This window comes from Enoplosus armatus, chromosome 6, assembly GCF_043641665.1.
Source record: "Enoplosus armatus isolate fEnoArm2 chromosome 6, fEnoArm2.hap1, whole genome shotgun sequence".
NCBI lineage: Eukaryota > Metazoa > Chordata > Actinopteri > Centrarchiformes > Enoplosidae > Enoplosus > Enoplosus armatus.
In genome coordinates this window covers 5,497,423-5,517,298 of record NC_092185.1, presented here as the reverse complement: position 1 = coordinate 5,517,298, position 19,876 = coordinate 5,497,423, and the positions used below count along the sequence as shown (strand labels likewise).

Here is a 19,876-nt window from a genome sequence, read left to right as displayed (position 1 = left end):
CAGCTTCTTGCCCAGCTGCATGCCATTTTCATGGATGTAGCCAGGTAGCTAGCTAGCCATTCTCAATACCATCTACTAAGCTCTGATTAGTTTGGTTGTTGGTTTGATTATTATAGATATAGTTTGCTAAAATGTACGTGAATGTTCTTAAAGGCAGCCCTCCCCAAAGATCATTTCTTGTATTTATGTTTTTATTATTTGTTTGTTTCTAAAGTGAAAGTGGCCTGAAACTGATTGTCAATCTGTCATTTCTGTGTGAGCAGCCCCACCCCCATTATCTCCACAGCCATGCATTGGTTGCTTTTTAAATCTGCACCAGATAACATAATTTTAAGCTGATTGTCAGAGCTGCTTTAATTAAACGTTTAAGGACACCTTTTCTTCCAGTTTTGTACAGTAATATATTAATGCATTTAGTCTGTCTTTGGTTCGTCAAGGACTTTAAACTATTCAAACTTGTTTTCAGGTACAAAGCTACCTACCCACATGGACACCACCTCCAACTAAACAGAATCTCTTCAGTTGTAAATTGTCTTTAACATGATCTTATATTGTTTTGGTTTGACTTGAACAGTCAGGTTGAAGCCTAACAAAGGTACATTTGATTGAAGGATAACAAACCTCTTGCAGAGCAAACATGAACCTGAAATACAACACACCCTTGTAGCCATGTAGCCTTATCACTGACAGGTGAATGTTGTTAACACGTTAGAGAAAACACATTACACCAAAGATCTGAAGATCTCTACTGCTCCTTTTGCTGGGTTTAACAATTTGATGAAATGTCAACATCACAAGTTGTTTCCAGTTGTCTTTACTGTATGTTGTCAGTGGTGGTGAAAAGGCACATCTGTCACACACCTGACCTCAATACTGGCCTACCCAGCTGTTTGGTAAGGGGGGAAAAAAGTACTTGTGTCCTGGAAAATTATATTGAGGAGTTTTCACTTTTTTCTGACATACAGCATCTCAAATGTGGAGATTTGCTGCTTTTCTTTGTCTTTATATAATATTAAATGAATAATAATAAATTAGTTCTGCTGACATTTTATAGACCAAACTAATATCGATTAGTCAATAAGATAATCGGCAGATGTATATTTAATTCAGGTGATATTAGAACAAAATAAACATAAGACTGCATGCTGTGTCCTCTGGTTTACGTAGGGTGAGTCAGCTCGAAGCCTTCAGGTCAGAAGTTGATGGAAGGTGGTCCAAATGATTCTACGTCAAACAATATTTCATTTTGAAGGTTTTCAATGGATTTGGATTCAGCTAATTAATTATTGCTGTCAGCTTTAGGAAGCAGGGCTCAGAAAGCGTTGATGAAGATGAAGGCTGGATGAACCCAAACACCCAGCTGCTGTGCTCTGTGCTTCATGACTCAGAAGGTGTTGGAAATGGCTGACTTCCCTCTGGATTCTCTCCTCTTTCTATCACTTCATGTGTCATTTTCTCTCTCCATCTCTTCCTCTCACCCGCTTCCAATTATAGCTCAACCTCATGCCGGTTTTCCCAAGACAAAATGAGGAGAGCTGATTAAGTTTAATTTAGCTGCAGCTATTAATGAGATGGAGGTTTTCACAGTTTTCACTTTCATTAGTGGAGCAGGAACGTCGGTAAACAAAGAGCCTGAATGTTTCAGTCTGACCAGTATGTGAATGGGTGTGTCAGCTGTGTTGGTTTTATTCCCTCCTGTTGTGTTAGATTTCTGCTCTAACAGCTGGTCACAGTGAGTTTGACACGCATGCAAACTCGGGGTAAGATTAATACAACAGTTGGGACGCGATTTACCTGAACAGTTAATATCCTGTTGCTGTGTAAGCTTTTATAAGCTCTGTATGGTGAGAAATGGGCTGGTTTCATCACTGTTAGTTTATGTTGGCTTTTAAATCAACGTAGGATTGAGTAGATGAGAAGTTTTGGCTTTCTGAGCATGCAGATCCCCTGACAGAGCTGGATAGACGCCCACATGAGTCACATTGTGCTCTGCAGTAGTGTGATGTGATGTTTGGCTGTTCAGTCCAGAGGTGGTGGACTGAGCATGTGAAGAGGTGGGGTTTTCCCCTGTGGGCCGGTGGCCGATCCAGAAAATAAAACAAATGTCCAGTGCTGTTTGATCCAGCATCAGACTGGCTTTACTTTGGTACATTCTGCGTTTATCTTTCACACATGCAGCCTATCCCTGAAATGTTCAGGAACATTTACTGAATGGGGTCATGTGTAAATGGGAGCAGGGATTGATATTCAGGGAAATCTGTACAGCCAATTTCCCACCTCAAGACCTAGTAACATTTCAGGGAAAGTGCCGGTACGGCTGTGTTGTGAATGAAAGCAGTAACATTGCAGGGACAAGCACGTAAAGGGTTACGTCTGTCTGACGAAAGACACTTTCACGTGGAGCAGGAAAACCAATCACAAGACTCCCCTGAGGACGTTTACGGTTGCCTTGCCAATGCTTTTGTGGGTGATTTGTTGAATATTAATACATTACAAGAACATTGGTGCCAGACAAAAACGGCTCCCCGCCTGCCATGTTCTTGACAATAATAAGAGACATCTTCCACCGCGTACACGTACAGTACTTCTGGCCTTGCTACAGCTTCTTGTTCTTTGGTTGAGTTTTATGGCGGATGGCATCCATAAGTGTTGCATTAATTCATCTGCTGGACTGTCCCTTGCCCCATCTATTCCGGCATTGCCATGGCATGTGTGAAAAAACGCAAGATGGAAATGTTCCTGAATGTAGTTGCATATGTGAATAGTGAAAATGATGCCTGACTTTATGAACAAACATGCTTCCAGGTGTGAGTCAGAAGCACCAGAATTACAGGTTGAGCCTCCATAAACAAAAACATCAAGGCAATAAGTCAGGGGACAAACTATATTTTCTATGACTTCAAGTTTGGCAAGATGAGTCACATAACTGTGCTGACACTGACAGACAGTGTTGACTTTATGAACAAACATGCTTCCAGGTGTGAGTCAGAAGCACCAGAATTACAGGTTGAGCCTCCATAAACAAAAACATCAAGGCAATAAGTCATGATTTCAAGTTTGGCAAGATGAGTCTCGTAACTTAATACAAAATCAGTTTTGTTTTATTTTAGAAAGCAAGTATCGTTTTTGTATTTTAATGGTTGCCTTTAGAGTCTTGTTATGTGACAATAAATACTGTGAGATGATTTGGATTTAGAGACTAGCTATCTAACCCTTTAGTGTATCTCTGCTTGTGTGAGACCATTGCAAGTTTTTTTTAAATCAGTAATGTGCAATATATATATATATATATTTTTTTTAACTTTTAGTTCAAAATTTTGCTACTTTCTACTCTTGAATGGGAGCACCAGTACTGTACAATTTCCCCCCGGGGATCAATAAAGTATTTCGGATTCTGATTCTGAGTCGGAATTCCTTATGGCAATATTGGATTTATAGGGACCTAAAAGTACCTTAATTTGTTAGGTATTTAAGTCACTACATTAGCCAAAAACAGCTATTTGTTTCTCAATTGAATTTCCAGGGAATGTGTATCTGTATAGATTATAAAATTAGATATACTGTGATAGAAGATTTTATCCATGTCATCCACTCTGAATTGCCATCAGAGATTATATTTTTAAGGATAGGTGAGTGTATAGTGTTTACAAAGTTTTGCAAACGTAGTCTTGTCTCAAAATGACCTAACTGCAAACCTACTGTAGTGTAATTTGGCTTGAGGCCATAAATATCTTTTTTTTTTCTTTTTTTTAACACATAATCCAAAATAGAATAAGGTGTATTGATGAAAATCCATCAGTAATAAAGTGGAGTATTTCTAAAACAAAAACCATGTTTATATAAGTAACAAAAAGCAGAAACCACCCAATTAAATTAAATAAAGAAGCAGTTTCATGTCAAGAGACCCCTCCTGAAATATTCAAATAAGTACCAATACTTACCTAAATTAAAAATACAGCAATGAGGGGCCCTATCTGAACTAGTACTGCTTTGCTGTTCTGGTGGTGGGTGTGTTCGTGGTGATGGGTCAGTCTAGGTCACATTTCCAGGACCATTTATTTACTTTTTTCTCCCCAGTTGACCACTGAGTCAGCTCTGTGCTGTTTATAGCATCTGTCAGTCCTCTACCCACCGTACCCTCCTCCTCTTCAGTACAACCTGGCTGAAGAGGAGGAGCCCCCCATCACACTGCATTCACTGCCTGTGTAAAGAGCATTGCAACACTTGTGTGTAAGGTACACTGTAAATAGAACAACACGCACACCACATGAATATACACAGACAGCCTATTCCTGGCTCGTTGTGCGGCTGCCATGTGGTTAACAGTCAGAAACTCTTCGGCCATCTGCAGAGCTGTGATTTCAAAGAGACACACATTCAGTCTTCCATTGGGAATACAGCAATGATTTGGACTTTTCTCTGGTTAAAGGGGAGGGCCGGCTGTTGGTCTGCAGGCGTTTGGCTGCTAGTTGAGGTACAGGAAGTAAGACGGGTCACCGCAGGTCAATGCAGCACAGCAGGAAAATAACAGTAGCTGTCCTGAATCAGGGGCCGCCTCATTGGTAGGAGGCTGGACTGCACCTCTTCCTTAAATGAGACGGTCTACAGAGGTTTACCCTTAATGTCTGCACCTGGTAGCACTCCGAGGCTCAACAATAACGGCCTGAACGCACCGTTACACTATAGACGAGCTTGCAATGGATTGTGGGATGTCATGGGTTGCAAAGGATACACTGGTTGTCCTCCAGCTTTAGGCAAGCAAAGGCCAGATTTCTTAAAGCCTTGAGAAATGGCACAGTGTGGTCGACTCACTGTGACGTATAAAGTCTTGAATCTCACAAAGCTATACCGCTTAATAGACCTCATAGAGACACAAATCTCTGGAGAAATGATCTGAAACCTAAAGTTATCTTTAATTTAACCTCTCCTTTCTCTCCTCCTCTTTCAGGAAACTGAGATTGCCGCTGAATGCAACCATGTAAGTGTCACTTCCTAAAACACCACTTCCCAGCACGCACCATGGTATCCTATAATTTCATGTAGTGTATGTTAAACATAGAGCATCAGCGACATTGATTTTTCACGGATATATGCATGAGTTTGGTACCTCCTTAAACATTCATTTAGTGAATTGCACGTCAGTAGATGTCTAGACATCAAATCCCAATTCAAGGTCCACTGACTAGCTTTTTCCTGAGCTGTCAAATGTATCACAAGTTGAAATTAGGTTGAAAAGAGTGCTTAAGATGTTGTGACATTACATACTAAATTTGTTGTTCCAACGGCATTTAAATGACTGCATTTCAATGTTATCTGGATATTTTGAGTAAATCTGTGTAATCCAGATGTTTTATGTATCTTCTCTCCTCCAGCTGCTGTGGAACTACAAGCTGAACCTGACCACCGACCCAAAGTTTGAGTCTGTAGCTGTGGAGGTCTGCAAGACCACCATCTCAGATGTAAGTCTCTAAAACCAAACCTCTACTGCTTAACGACAGGATTTTTATTTCAGCCTCCAGAAAATTATAAAGAAACATTAAGCTAGTTGACAAATGTAGTGGTTTTCAGACTGATACGTTTTTTGAGGATAGTGCTTGTTCTTGAATGTAAAAGAATCATCCCCAATCTCGTCCATGCTGTCCTTATTTTTTCACCTCCTTCTATTACCAGAGTCTTTGTTTGTCAGTACACACAGCTACTGTAGTGGCCTGACGAGAACAATCCTGCCCCTCTTCACTGCCGCTCACATATTTGGATTCCTCTCAGTACAAAACAAGATTTTGAAGAAATTAAATCTTACGAGAAACTGAAAAACATAAAACCGCACAAGTCTTGAATAAAACGTCTATCCATTTAGAATCCATAGTCTGATCATTTCTGCCTGCTTTACTGACCTGAATTCACTTGTTAGCGGCTCATTTTGGTCAATTCAGTCGACTTAAAGTGTTTGGGGCAATCAACAGACATGTCGCATCTGTCGGAAATGAAAAGATATATTTCCAACACACACCAGATTCTAATATACAGGAAGACATAATCTTTAGGATCTGTTTTAAGTGTCTGCATCAGCTATAGAGCTGTAGCTTATAAAAAGCCTCAAAAGCCATGAAACTTCCTGGAGCTGCTTTCGGCTCAAAAACAACTTCAGCCCACCACGTTTTATTAATCTCACTTTATCAGTCCTTCGTTTGATCGCTGGCAGGTCTCATATATGATTGTCTTAAACTGCTCTATAATAGTAATCAAGCATTAAAAACATAAAATGATAAAGTACTTAGAACTGATGTTATCTGTGTTCACCCCGTCTTGATGAGCAGTCTTAGCAGCTCAATTTTAAAGCAGGTGTTGCTGATTACTTCACTTACTCCATAGATTGCATGATAGCAGCTCAGCCTGCTTGTTTTAAAAGTATGAGTGAAGTGCTTTGTGCAGTGGCTGAGAGATCTTGCACTTGATAACACATACACAGCATAAAGAAACAGAAAACACAGGCAAATATAAAGGCGGTGTAAGTGTGAAAATGGTCGCTCGTTGTGATGAAGCCACAGAGAATTAGAGTGTTTTAGTATCTTTCAGCTCTTTTTTGTGGTTTTACACATTTACTGTTAGGTTCAGTCTCAGTGATCTAACCAGAGCTAAAAGGAGAGTGAATATTGGACTTAAATTCATCAGGTGGACACAAACACAACTCCAATGGGATAATAATGCTGCTCTGTGTCTGTTAGATGTGTAAAAAGACAACTGTTTGCTAACACATTCATCGTAACAACTTTATAAGGTGATAATCTGTCTGTCTGTTATCTGTTTACAGTTTGTTCCACTGCCCCCAAGTGGTCAAGTAATGAATTAATGCAGCTTTAAATGAAAGTGTGTGATAAGCATCTTGGTTTTGTCCTGATGCATCTGCAGATATTTTTCAGTTCTCAGTCATGAATCTGTCTGTGCTCTTTGATCAGATCAAAGAATGTGCATCGGAGGAGCTGGGCAAGGGCTACCTGGTGTCCTGCCTGGTGGATCACCGTGGCAACATCAGCGACTACCAGTGCAACCAGTACATTACCAAGATGACCACCATCATCTTCAGCGACTACCGGCTGATCTGCGGCTTCATGGACAAGTGTCGTGACGACATCAACGCTCTGCGCTGCGGCAGCATCAGCACCGGAGAGAAGGTGAGGCACAAAAACTAAAAGTCTGACGTTAAAGATAAAACTCGGGCTGGTTACTGCGTTTACTTCCACACTAATTAGAGTTAGGTGCTGTTCAGGCTTGACTCGATTCTGTGAATTGATTTAAGTTCGTATTGAATCCTGTTTCTGAGTTTTGATAAGAAAATCAAAAAACAGTTATAGGCTATTTGTCTGTATCTGTCAAACAAATATGAGTTGGTTACCTTTAAAGAACGTAGAACGTAGCCAGTGATTGATTATTAATGGGTGGGTGGCTATGAAGGACTGTCCTATTCAGCATTTGTGGGTGTCTGACGAGGCTAAGGGGCTGGTGGACCATGTTGGTTGTCTGCAGGTAAAGTCTCAACAACAGTACCTGTCAATGTTACAGCTGAAGTTACCCAGATTTCTTGGTGGGTCTCATAAGCCTTCATCACTGCTTCCACTCAGTCTGAAAAAGTGTGACTCAGCTGGAATGAGAAAAGAGTTTGAGTTTGACAGCCGTTTGTCAGCGAGCAAAACGAATTGATCCCCTCTGAACGTGTTTTCCTGCTGCTGAGCCAAGCTAAACCTCATAAGCCTGTTAGACACGCAGTTATTATGGGATATCACGACAGCACAATTAGAACTCGGAGCAAATTATTTATTTGTCAGCGGGAGCCGAGGCGGTTTCATTATCAGGAGTGTGTCATGGTGGCTAATTTTTGTGTGCCGGAGCTGCTCGGAGTTGAGATTAGACTGACCATGCGTACATGAGACAGAGCTCGTCTCTTACCACACTAAAATGATTTATGGAGTGAAAGGAAACCTCACTCTACGTGGGATTCGTGATGCTGTAATCTACAAAGTCAAGTCATGGGAGTGTGTTTTATATATATTCACATCAAAAGCCTTCAGTTCTACTTGGATAAAAAAAAGATGACACATTTTTTAAGTGTTTGTTCTCAATGGAAACAAGGGAACACTCTTCATGACAACTTAATCTTTGCATTTAAGAGACACATTTGCAAGGTGTGTATTTGTCAGTAGTATCAGGCTAATAGTTTCTATTGTACCAGGACAGATTGTAAAATTCTACCCAACAAGATGCCATAACATGTTGATACATTAACTGAGTGTCACGCTACAGTTTAAATCAAAATGGCTGCATTAAGGAATTAAAAGATGCTTTATTTTTCAATCTGTCGGTTCTGCTGCATCGATTTTTCTAAACTGTCCATAGTGAGTCTGACTATGTTTAATACTAAATCTGTGGTGTACTTTTGAATCTGAAATAAATGGGCGAGAACTAATTGATCTGAATGAATGAAACAAAAATTTAAACGCAATATTATTACTGAATTCTGCTTTTCTTCATATTGTGTCCGAAAAGGAATCCATATCGAACCAGAGCAGAATGACACCGACTCTGATACCTGATTTTACCCGCTGTAACTGACCTTTGCTGTCTGTGCAGGACATCCACTCTCAGGGCGAGGTGATCGCCTGTCTGGAGAAAGGTTTGGTGCGGGAGGCCGAGGAGCAGCCAGGGGCACACCACATCAAGGACGACTGTAAAAAGTCCATCATGAGAGTCGCCGAGCTCTCCTCGGACGACTTCCACCTGGACCGCTACCTCTACTTCTCCTGCCGCGAGGACCGAGAACGCTTCTGTGAAAACGTGAGGATTTAGTTTTTTGCACACATCCGCAGGGCCATGAAAAGGCTTATATTAAGTGATCTGGAGTTACGGATTTGAGAAGCGGAGTTTCTTAAGTCAATGAAAGTGCTTTCTACATCCGTTCTATTCTGATTAACATTAATGTATTTCATATCCTTTTAACACTTACTTTATCTTTAACACGAACCTGTTGTGCTTATTCTTTTTCTGCCTTTGACAAACCTGTAAAAATGTGGTACCATCACATTAACATAGAGTAGCAAAAGAGGAGTCTCTCCTAATTATTAACATCTCACATTAATGATACAGGCATGCCTTAAGCTGGTTGGTGACGAGATGCATTCACTGCCTTTCAAAGTTACCAAGTTTTACCTTTTTGTTTTAGATAATCAGGTGATTTTGTAAATGAGAAAATCAGTGCCAACAGCATTGAAAGCAACAATCACTGTGTGAGTTCTGCAGGTGATGTTTGAGCAGTCAGTTGCAGCTTCATATTCAGGCAGTTGAAGATTTTCATTCCTAAACAAGAATTCGTCCACTGAGTTCAAAGGAGAGTACATCATTGATGGACTGTTTTGATTTTTCCAGACACTGGCCGGGGAGGGACGAGTTTACAAATGTCTCTTCAATCACAAGTTTGAGGAGGCGATGTCTGAGAGGGTGAGTGCTGTTCACTTCGCCTTGTTCTTCAAGAGAAATAGGTTTGCATTTTTACTAAGTGGGTCTGGAGATTTATTTTAGTTTTTTAACAAACTGTAACCTTGCTCATTTTATATTCTTATGTTAGTTGACATGTAGAAAAAAGTTCAAAGAGTGACTGATGTAAGCTGAAGGTTGTATATTGGTTGTCACATTGAGAATTTTGAGAAATTATTATTATATTATTATTATAAATTATTGAGAAAAACACAAACATCAAATCCTGTGAGGAAATAAGGTCTTGTCACCCACATTATCTGGTGTTCTGCCACTTTGGAGTTGGAACCAGGCTAAAAATGTACTACGGCATACTTTGAACCTCTGTTGTGATGCTGACGGTGGCTTTGCCTCCTCAGTGCCGCGAGGCGTTGACCACCAGGCAGAAGTTGATCGCTCAGGACTACAAGGTGAGCTACTCACTGGCCAAAGCCTGCAAGTCAGACCTGAGGAAGTACCGCTGCAGCGCTGACTCCAACATGCCCCGAGCCCGAGAAGCTCGCCTGTCCTACCTGCTGCTCTGTCTGGAGTCTGCCGTACATAGAGGTAAGCAGCTCCGCCTCAGAGGGAACCTGCTGCCTGTCAATCACTCTCAGTCCTCAACTGACAGTCAGAGGCCACTATTAGCCGAATTATCTGTCAGTGACTGGTGTATTCCCGCTAGTAATTTATTGATGTCTCAACTGCACAATGGACCTCCGGCCTGTCTGTCAGTCTGGCTTTACTCCCGTCTAGAGTAAAACATTCAGCCTCCTCTAAGAGCAGAAGCGAAAGGGGACGACTGCTCCGACTGAGGAAAATAGAGAAAAAGAAGCAAGAGGGTCGCAGCAGTGAGGATGCGTTATTGCTTCTTGCAGCAGCCTAATTCAGCAATAAGGCAACCAGGTTCCTGTGTCATGATTTACTCATAAAAGAGAACTTTAAAAAAAAAACTAAAAAAAAACATTCTGAATTAATTATTTAAAACAATCGGAAATAATTTATCTTCAAGGATTTTTTAAAAAGATTCAAAATAGTTTTTAAATTCAGGTTGTTGCTGTAAAGCCGTAATTGTGCCCACAATTCAGTCTGCATCATTTTGAAAAACATTTTTTTAAATTACATAATAAAAAACATTGATTTATCTAAAAATCATTGTTAACTCCATCTATATCTAGAAGTTATATTCTATAAAACATTGGGTGTGTTGAGTGTTTCATACTCAAACAAGCCTGTGTGTGTGTGTGTGTTTCAGGTCGTGTGGTCAGTGGTGAGTGTCAGGGTGAGATGATGGACTACAGGCGAATGCTGATGGAGGATTTCTCCCTGAGTCCGGAGATCGTGCTGCACTGTCGGAGCGAGATCGAGGGTCACTGCTCCGGTCTGCACCGCAAAGGACGAACGCTGCACTGCTTGATGAGGGTCGGCCGAGGAGACATGGGAGCCATCGACCCCAACTGTCAGAGGGCGGTAAGTCGGCTTTAATATGAACTATATGAAGATGAACCCAAAACAAGCTTTCAGCAGCCATAAATGTTCTTTTGTTATCAGTGACGAGGCACTTTTAGAGAGTAAATATTTTCTACCTTACCATGAAAAAGTTGAATGTTTTTCACTTGTTGATATTGTTTATTCTGGAGCATAAAGACCTCGTCTGTGTACCAGTACCCTCAGAGTGGAGCTTCCAGCTTGTGTGGCCTGTTTGTGTTGGCTTTCTTTTGTTGATGTTGTGTTTTCCACTCTCAGCTCCAGACTCTGATCCAGGAAGCTGACCCCGGAGCCGACTACCGCATCGACCGAGCGCTCAACGAGGCCTGTGAGTCCGTCATCCAGACTGCCTGCAAACACATCCGCAACGGAGACCCCATGTGAGTCGTCTTGATGCTCTCACCTGTCTCTGACACTCAAACAGTGCATTACAAGATGGTCTTATCTCTCCTCAGTAACCGTGTATTACACCTACTGTCTTTCTGTTTATTTTAGTCCTGGTTTATCTCGGGTTTCTGGGATATTTCATTTCAGTTCCTCAGAGTATGTGAGGAAAAGTTATACTGTGTTCTGTATGTCTGTGATAGTCTAAAGATTGGACTTTAAATATTTGATACCTATATTTGTGTTGCTGATCCTGCAGGATCCTGTCCTGTCTGATGGAGCATCTGTACACTGAGAAGATGGTGGAGGACTGTGAACACAGACTGCTGGAGCTGCAGTATTTTATCGCTAGAGACTGGAAGTAAGTGCTGCTAATGCTCCTTTTTCACAAGCTAAAAAACCTGTGGCTTTATTAACACTGACCTTTGCTAACAACCAAGTTTATAAACTGCTCTACAATCAGGACTTACAAAGCAAAGATTAGAAACTCGGTGGTACAATATTAATGTGAAGTGATGTACCTCTATTTCATTTAAGAAATTAAGTTCAGTTGGTAACCAGTGCGTTCCTCCCTGTGTTGTTGCCCAGGTTGGATCCCATCTTGTATAAGAAATGTCAGGGCGATGCTGCCCGGCTCTGCCACACTCACGGCTGGAACGAGACCAGCGAAATGATGCCGCCTGGTGCCATTTTCTCCTGCCTGTACCGCCACGCCTACCGCTCTGTGGAGCAGGGGCGGAGGGTGAGTCTCTGTACCTTTTCTCCCCAGGACACCTTTTGGGTGTACTGACCCTAAAAACCTCCTTGCTTAAAGGCTTTTCATGCTTTTGCACTTGCTGGAAGTCACTTTGGAGCATCAGCTAAACGCCCAAACTGACGATACAAATACAAATGTATTTCAGTAGATTGCCAGGATGTAGAAGAAAATAAAAGCTGTAGTAAATATCAAAATCAGAATCAGAATCAGAAACTGTTTATTGCCAAGTAACATACATTACAAGGAATTTGCCGAGGTCTGAAGGTGCTATTGTTTCGATAACAAATAAGTAGAATATAAAAGGTAAAATAAGAATAAGAATAAAAATAAGATAAATAACAAAGTGCAGTGACCAGAATAAAGTAAAGTATCCAGATAAAGTGTCCAGTAGGGGGTGGGTGAGTTAATGTAACGCAGGGGGGACAGGGGTGATGTACAGTAATATAACGTATAACTTGTGTTTGTGTTCTGGGAGGTCGGGGGGCGGGGGTCAATGTGAGTTTGTCAGGAAGTCTGTGAACTTTCTCACTGACCAGAGAATATTGTCGTAGCTCCCTGGTAGAGCGTCTGAAGCAGAAAACCACGGTTTGATTGTGAGTATGTCCTGCTGCTGAACTGATGCTGATAATGATAATCACAGGAAACGGGACATCCTGTCACGGTGACTGGTGGTTTACAGGGGAAGTGATTGTTTTGTGTAATTCTTATGTAAGTGCATGTCTGATTTTTAAGAGTAATTGAGCTTCTGATCTGTGATGTAAAGAATCGATGCAATTATGGAAAACACGGTTGTGCTGATTAATCAACTGGAGCAAATTAAGTTATTGATACAATCAGAAGTGTTACATGTGTTAGCTGTCCTTAAAGTGATACTCCACCCTAATATATTGTTTCAGTATCAAACACTCCCTGCTGAACGCTTGAAAATCTGTAAAATAAAATATAAAATAAAATACGGCAGTGTTCAGCTTGATTTGATGTCGGTTGAAATAAATTCTACTTTTCATTAAAGGAAAAATATCAAAACCACTGTAGAAACTCCTCAAACCTCTGCTGCTGTATAATCTTTCTCTTTTTTTCTCATTATCTTCCAAACACGCATCCTCTCTAAAATATAGTTAAATGGTGGTCACACCAGTATTTAAAACAGTGAAACCAATTTATTCTAAAGCACTGCGATCAGTGGATTCGCTGGCGGTGGCAAAATGAATCCATGCAAATGCTTAGCATTGACTTCGGTGAACTCTGACAAGTGAATTTGTGCTGTTGACCAACCGATGTCAGTGCCAACAGTGGTACAACAACTATCCCTGCAAGTAGTCACTACATCACCAGGTTTCTAGAACAACATATTTAGCAAAGACGTGTCAAAGTTTCTGGTGTGACCGGGCGTTTATACTGTTGCTTTCTCCGGGGCTCTGAAGCCAAAAATCGTAAAACTGTAGAGTGGAGGATCAGTTTAAGACCTCTTTGAAAAATTAAAGTGAGGGGCTTCTCTTGTCTCCTCTAACCGATGTGGTCGTCCTCCTGCAGCTCTCCAGAGACTGTAAGGTGGAGGTGCAGAGGATTCTCCACCAGAGGGCGCAGGATGTGAAGCTGGACCCTGAGCTCCAGAGACGATGTATGACCGACCTGGGGAAGTGGTGCAGCGAGAAGACGGAAGCCGGACAGGAGCTGGAGTGTCTGCAGGATCACCTGGAGGATCTGGTGTCTGACTGCAGAGATGTGGTGGGAAATCTGACGGAGCTGGAGTCAGAGGTAACCACCACACCTGCTGCTGCTGTCTATGGATAATTCATCTTTTGTTCATTTTTGCCATCAATTCGGATCAGCATTTTACAGTTTTCTGCTCTTAAATTTATCTTGGGACCACTTGGTTGTGCTGACCCCCTGGCTGGGAACCACTGCTCTCACTGAATCTAACGTCTGTGCCACTATGAGCCGTCCTGGTGGAATAAAAATTAAAGCTGAACTGACTGATCTGATCTTACTGATTGATTTTTGTTAACAGCGTCTGTTTGTTTTGTCCTCAGGATATTCAGATCGAGGCGCTGCTGATGCGAGCCTGTGAACCCGTCATCCAGGCTCACTGCCATGTAAGTCTGCAGTGAGAAATTCCCTGTCTTACCCTATCTTCACTTTTAAATCCGGTTTAAAAGTTAGTGGAAGAATTTTCTGATTTTTTGGCTCAACTGCGTCAAAAGAAGAGATCTGTTTTTCTGATTTAAGAAGGCCAAGAGTAAAAACTGGCTTCCAAAGCAAAAATATTTCAGGAAAAGAAGAAGGCAGGGAGGGTATCACATGGATGAACTGTTAATACACCATGTACAAAATTAAGACTGTAAGGACCATGCAAACAGGAAGTTTGTGTTTTGAACCGCTGCCTCTCTTCTTCCTGTAATATCTAAACTTTAATAATTTTTCTCTGTCTTGTTTCACCTGAACATTTTGGACACTCATCGTTTTAAAGGACTCCTCTGTATTTATTGGATCTTTTTTGCTCAAACATTTTCTGTTTTGCAGTGTACAAAATGTAAACCTTCATAAAGCAGCACACACATTGTACATTAACATACATGTTGAATAGTGTTTGCTGATATGACCATACATAAAGTGAGATGATAAGCAATATGGTATCTAATTAACTGGATTAACCAAGATACAGATATTAATGTCTGGCTAATTTATCCATAAACAGTTTCTCAATTGATATTCCAGAAAATGTGCCATATTGCAAAATTCAATTACATATCATGGTTTAGGGAGTTTATCCACATCGTTGTGTACTAAAATTGAATTATTTGGTCTGAATAACTTGTGTTAAAAGAACCCCCTCCCCCGTCTGTCTGTTAGGAGGTAGCTGATAATCAGATCGAAACTGGTGACCTGATGGAGTGTTTGGTTCAGAACAAACACCAGAAGGAGATGAATGAGAAGTGTGCGGTGGGAGTGACACACTTCCAGCTGGTGAGCAGATGGAAATTCAATACTTAATTATGCATTTCTTCTTACCAATATTGAAATATTGAAAATATACATAATACATTTGTTAATTCTCTTCATATTTGAGCTTATTGGGTTATTGGTTATTTATGTGTTAGCATCACAATTTCAGCTTGTTGTAATGAGTCTGCAGCCATATTATCTGCTGAATTCATCACAAACAAACTTCTTTGTCTGTCTACAGATTCAGATCAAAGATTTCCGTTTCTCCTACAAGTTCAAGACGGCCTGCAAAGAGGACGTCCTCAAACTGTGTCCCAATATCAAGAAGAAGTAAGACACATCAACACAAAAACAAACGATACAACAATCTGCAGCAGAAAACACAAATTCTACCATTTTATCAGATATGTAACAAAACAATCCAAGCTAAAAAAGGTCCACTAACTAGCTTCAGGAGTTTTCAGCTTCATCTCACAGTCTTGATTCTTAACGCTAATAAGTGGATCTTTGACCTTTGTAGGCCTAGTTTTTGTAAATAATGGCTCGTCACTTCATTTTCCTAAAACTCCTCCTGAGGTTTTCAGCTCTGTGTTTCAGAGGAAAACTGGTGACTGAATTATGATGTTCGCTGCCAACAGACTTGTTTCCATCCAGCAGTCCAGCAAATACTGAATAAATATATTGTGTGATAGAGGCTGTGTTTAAGGTTGAAACGCATTTTTCAGATTTATGTCTCTGACCTCTGCTTTTTTCCCCCTGTAATACTGAATAGTTTTACCTCTCCAGACATTATTCAAATGAAACAATCACTGTGGACATAGTTGTGTACAACCTGTGACAAGGGGTTGCAAATTGACATAATGTAAATTCAAATAGTATTTACTTCAGTGGCAGAGAGAACCAGGCCTTTATTTGTTATTTCTTATAATGGAGACAGAGCATTTATTTTTTTATTTACTCTGTTCTCCAGTCCATGCAAACTCAACACTTGCTCCATGTTTACCTGTTGTCTTTGAAGTTGAACAACAGTCATGTCAAGTGTTCCACTCTGCCTTCCCCCTCCGCACGATGTTAAACCTTTAATAAAACACTTGCTCCAAAATGTCCAGAGTAGAAGTCTTGCAGCCTTCCTTTTTTAGGTTTTTAATGTGAATAAACATCAGGAAGTGTTGAGTTTTGTTGATGGTAGCTTAACATCGATCAGGAGTATGGTAACAAACTTATAATAAGAGTATGAAAACAGTAATTCTGTTAAAACAGACACTCCACTCCAACAGACTATGCCATGATTTGAATACTGGTTTTTATGTGAGTTTAAGTGTGTTTTTATAGGGCAATAAAGCAAAAACACATTTTTAATGCTGTTTCATCCACAACTGATCAACAGACCTCTTGTAACCTCTTGTCTTCCTGTCGCTCAGGGTGGACGTTGTGATCTGCCTCAGCACCACGGTGAGGAACGACACCCTGCAGGATGCCAAGGAGCAGCGAGTGTCCGTCAAATGTCGTAAACAGCTGCGGGTGGAGGAGGTGGAGATGGTACGTTCTCTGACACAGGGTTCATCAAGTCACAAGAGCATCTTGTCAATGTCCATTGAAAACCATGACTTTCCAGATTTTGGTGATTTTAAATGTAGATAATCTGATAAATTAAATGTTTCTTTAATGGACTGAGAAAATTCTCCTACTCATGTTACATAAACCATTTAAAAACTACTTGAAAATGCATTTTCATGAAGCTGAAAACAGGGATGTTTATCTCATCTCAAGAAAAGTTGACATTTTGGAGATGCGTATTTTTCCCAGTTGCAACTGTACAGAAGGGTTTATATTATATAAAACTGTAATCACAGAAAATAAGTGAAGCAGCGAGAAATACAAGAACACTTTAATAACATCTCTGATGACAAAGCACACCTCTAGACTTGACTGTTTCTCCTTTTCATAAACCCGAGGGTGTTCAAATGCTCTTAAAGAAAATGTCATTCAAGATCATTCAAACACTTCTGCATTCATGAAACAGAACGAGTCCGACAAGTCATGTGTATTTCTATATCAGACAGGATGTGTGAGTAAGTTGCGTTTACAAGAACAACAAGAGTAACAGTAATCAGAGCAGACGTTCAGTGGATTTGATGTCTGGCTTCTCGTACAGCAGACTGACTAACTTAACATTCAAACATTTGTTAAACCTCAGCAGGCCAACAGCAAACAGATTTTTGAAAGCTTCTGCTCTCTTCTGAGCTTCTGATGTTTTCATCTCTCTCGAGGTGTTTCCTTAAGCCGGTCTGAGTTTCTTTTTCTTGCTTGCACAGATTAAAAGTTTCTGTGTTTTCTTTGTCTGTGTTTTCTCTAAATTCACTAAATCCTCTCTGAATCTCTGCAGTCAGAGGACATCCGCCTGGAGCCGGAGCTGTACGACTCCTGTAAGCAGGACATCAACAGACTGTGTCAGAACGTGGCCTTTGGCAACGCACAGGTCAGTAGTTTCACACAGAAACACACACTTCTGTTTGTTTACTTCATAAAAGGGCCCATTTCATTTTTGTCATTTCACCTGAAAAAACGGTGGAAAATTAGGGTTAAGGGGCTAACCCTAACCCCATCATATACTTCAAGTGACTCACTCACGATCAAATCCATGTATCTCTCTCTCTGTAGGTTATCGAGTGTCTGAAGGAAAACAAGGGTCAGCTGACTCAGCGTTGCCACCAGCGGATCTTCAAGCTGCAGGAGGTGGAGATGGTTGATCCTGAACTGGACTACCAGCTGATGAGAGTCTGCAAGAACATGATAAGGGTAGGCCAGTAAAACCAGCGTTGCGCAATCATGTAGGCCAATCACGTAGGCCACCGATGAGACCAGAAGGAGCCCACAAGAAGAAATAAATGTGAGCTTTTAATCTGATGATGTGGACAGACGATCACTCGCACGAGCCGCCATACTAGCAGTCCGGGTCAGGGGGTTAAAGTTCTTCTTCTTTTGTTGTTTTAAGTGCATTACTGCCACCTTCTGGAATGGGCGTTAAAGTTCACATGACGACACACAAATGGGCCGCGTCGTGTCACTCCCACACCGCTGCACAACCCTGCGTTAATCGCCACAACCGCTGGATTTGGTCTGAATGCAGCCTTAGTATATTGTGGTTGTAACCAGTTTTATGTGAATGTGTGTTTCAGCGCTTCTGTACAGAGTCGGAGGGAAAGAATGTTCTTCAGTGTCTGAAACAGAACAAGAACAGTGAGATGATGGATCCTAAATGCAAACAGATGATCACCAAGAGACAGATCACTCAGAACACAGGTACACACTCACACTCACACACACACACACACACACACACACACACACACACACACACACACACACACACAGGTCCAGTGTCTCTTCTGACTCTTGACATCGATCATCTCCACTCATCTTAATTAAAACATCAGACTTCTCATTACAGCGCTGGAGAAGTACAACTGCTGAAACTGTGTGTGTGTGTGTGTGCGCAGACTACAGGCTGAACCCGGTGCTGAGGAAGGCCTGTAAAGCCGACATCCCAAAGTTCTGTCAGCCCATCCTGAACAAGGCGACGGCCGACAGCGAGCTGGAGGGTCAGGTCATCTCCTGCCTCAAACTCAAATATGCCGACCAGGTCAGACACACTTGTCTTTACTGTAAACAACACATCCAGGACACCATGTTAGTCCAGAGAGTTCCTCCCAACAAGTTGGTTCCTGTTCCACTTGTTCTTATATATAATATTATATATATAATAATATACTTTACCACAGAGGGTTTCTTTCACCAGTCTTTAGTGATACTGAGGTTTTCTGTCCATATTCTAAGATAAATGAATACCTACTGTTGCACTGGACTATAACATTTGAACAGCTTGGTATTTTAACAAAGAAAACTATAATTTTGTTTGCATTTACTATCTACTGCTTCCATGAGGTGTTGATGGCGCATCTACAGCTTGTTGGGGTGAATGATGAAAGATGGGGAAAAAAAGATGAAATAATGAAAAAGACATTGAGAACTAAAAGCTGGTGCTTGAGAGGGCGGCACTTTGACTTTTTGAAGAAAAATCAGATATGTGGTGTTATTAAGTCTTAAAGCCATAAATAAGAATCATGAGTCTGGAAATTTAAGTAATTATTCAGGCCATTGAAATATTAATGCGTGCGTTTGTGTGTGTTGTGACAGCGTTTGTCTACAGACTGTGAGGATCAGATCCGGGTCATCCTGCAGGAGTCGGCGCTGGACTACAGGCTGGACCCTCAGCTGCAGATCCACTGCACACAGGAGGTGCACACATTTCTGCTTCCTCATGAACGCACTCACATTGTGAAAGCCTCAGTGTTCAGTATTAGAGTCTGTGATTTAAGGAGCAAAATTACTTTATTGACGGTTCTTCCGATGTGTTGATTATGCCACAGCAGCTGCCAAAATGTTTCCTTCAGTAAAAGAGGAAAAATTGCCTGTCACAGTTTCATACTCTGTTTTGAGCATCTGGAAATGAATATTTTTTTATTTTTGAATATATTGTTACGTTTTTAAATTACTGAGGATGGTAATGCTCAAAAGTTGTCGTTTGATTGACATCTATCAGCTGGTGTGTAGCTTCATTTCCTGTCAGTACCAAACATAAAATTAGGTCAATTTCTTATTTACTAACTGCCCAAATGTTGCATCGTCAACATCCGTTCATGTTGGACACTTGATATTATAATTATACTGTATTATGGAACTCACCTGGAAACGTATGCCATTTGTTGCAATGTGGCTGTCGGGCCAGCTGGGGGG

General features: G+C 41.0%; 1 protein-coding gene across 1 annotated transcript in view; it reads left to right on the top strand.

The window, feature by feature from the left end:
* The window catches only part of LOC139286394 (Golgi apparatus protein 1-like), a 28,716-nt gene that overhangs the window by 6,066 nt on the left and 2,774 nt on the right, over window positions 1-19,876 (top strand). The window contains exons 2-21 of the mRNA XM_070907156.1: window positions 4,949-4,978; window positions 5,373-5,459; window positions 6,957-7,172; window positions 8,626-8,829; window positions 9,418-9,489; window positions 9,885-10,071; window positions 10,760-10,974; window positions 11,251-11,372; window positions 11,636-11,737; window positions 11,965-12,118; window positions 13,667-13,891; window positions 14,167-14,229; window positions 14,987-15,100; window positions 15,321-15,409; window positions 16,501-16,618; window positions 17,466-17,558; window positions 17,741-17,878; window positions 18,259-18,382; window positions 18,580-18,722; window positions 19,277-19,378. Of these exons, the coding sequence (XP_070763257.1) occupies window positions 4,949-4,978; window positions 5,373-5,459; window positions 6,957-7,172; window positions 8,626-8,829; window positions 9,418-9,489; window positions 9,885-10,071; window positions 10,760-10,974; window positions 11,251-11,372; window positions 11,636-11,737; window positions 11,965-12,118; window positions 13,667-13,891; window positions 14,167-14,229; window positions 14,987-15,100; window positions 15,321-15,409; window positions 16,501-16,618; window positions 17,466-17,558; window positions 17,741-17,878; window positions 18,259-18,382; window positions 18,580-18,722; window positions 19,277-19,378 (2,598 nt within the window). The remainder of the gene's footprint in view (window positions 1-4,948; window positions 4,979-5,372; window positions 5,460-6,956; window positions 7,173-8,625; window positions 8,830-9,417; window positions 9,490-9,884; window positions 10,072-10,759; window positions 10,975-11,250; window positions 11,373-11,635; window positions 11,738-11,964; window positions 12,119-13,666; window positions 13,892-14,166; window positions 14,230-14,986; window positions 15,101-15,320; window positions 15,410-16,500; window positions 16,619-17,465; window positions 17,559-17,740; window positions 17,879-18,258; window positions 18,383-18,579; window positions 18,723-19,276; window positions 19,379-19,876) is intronic.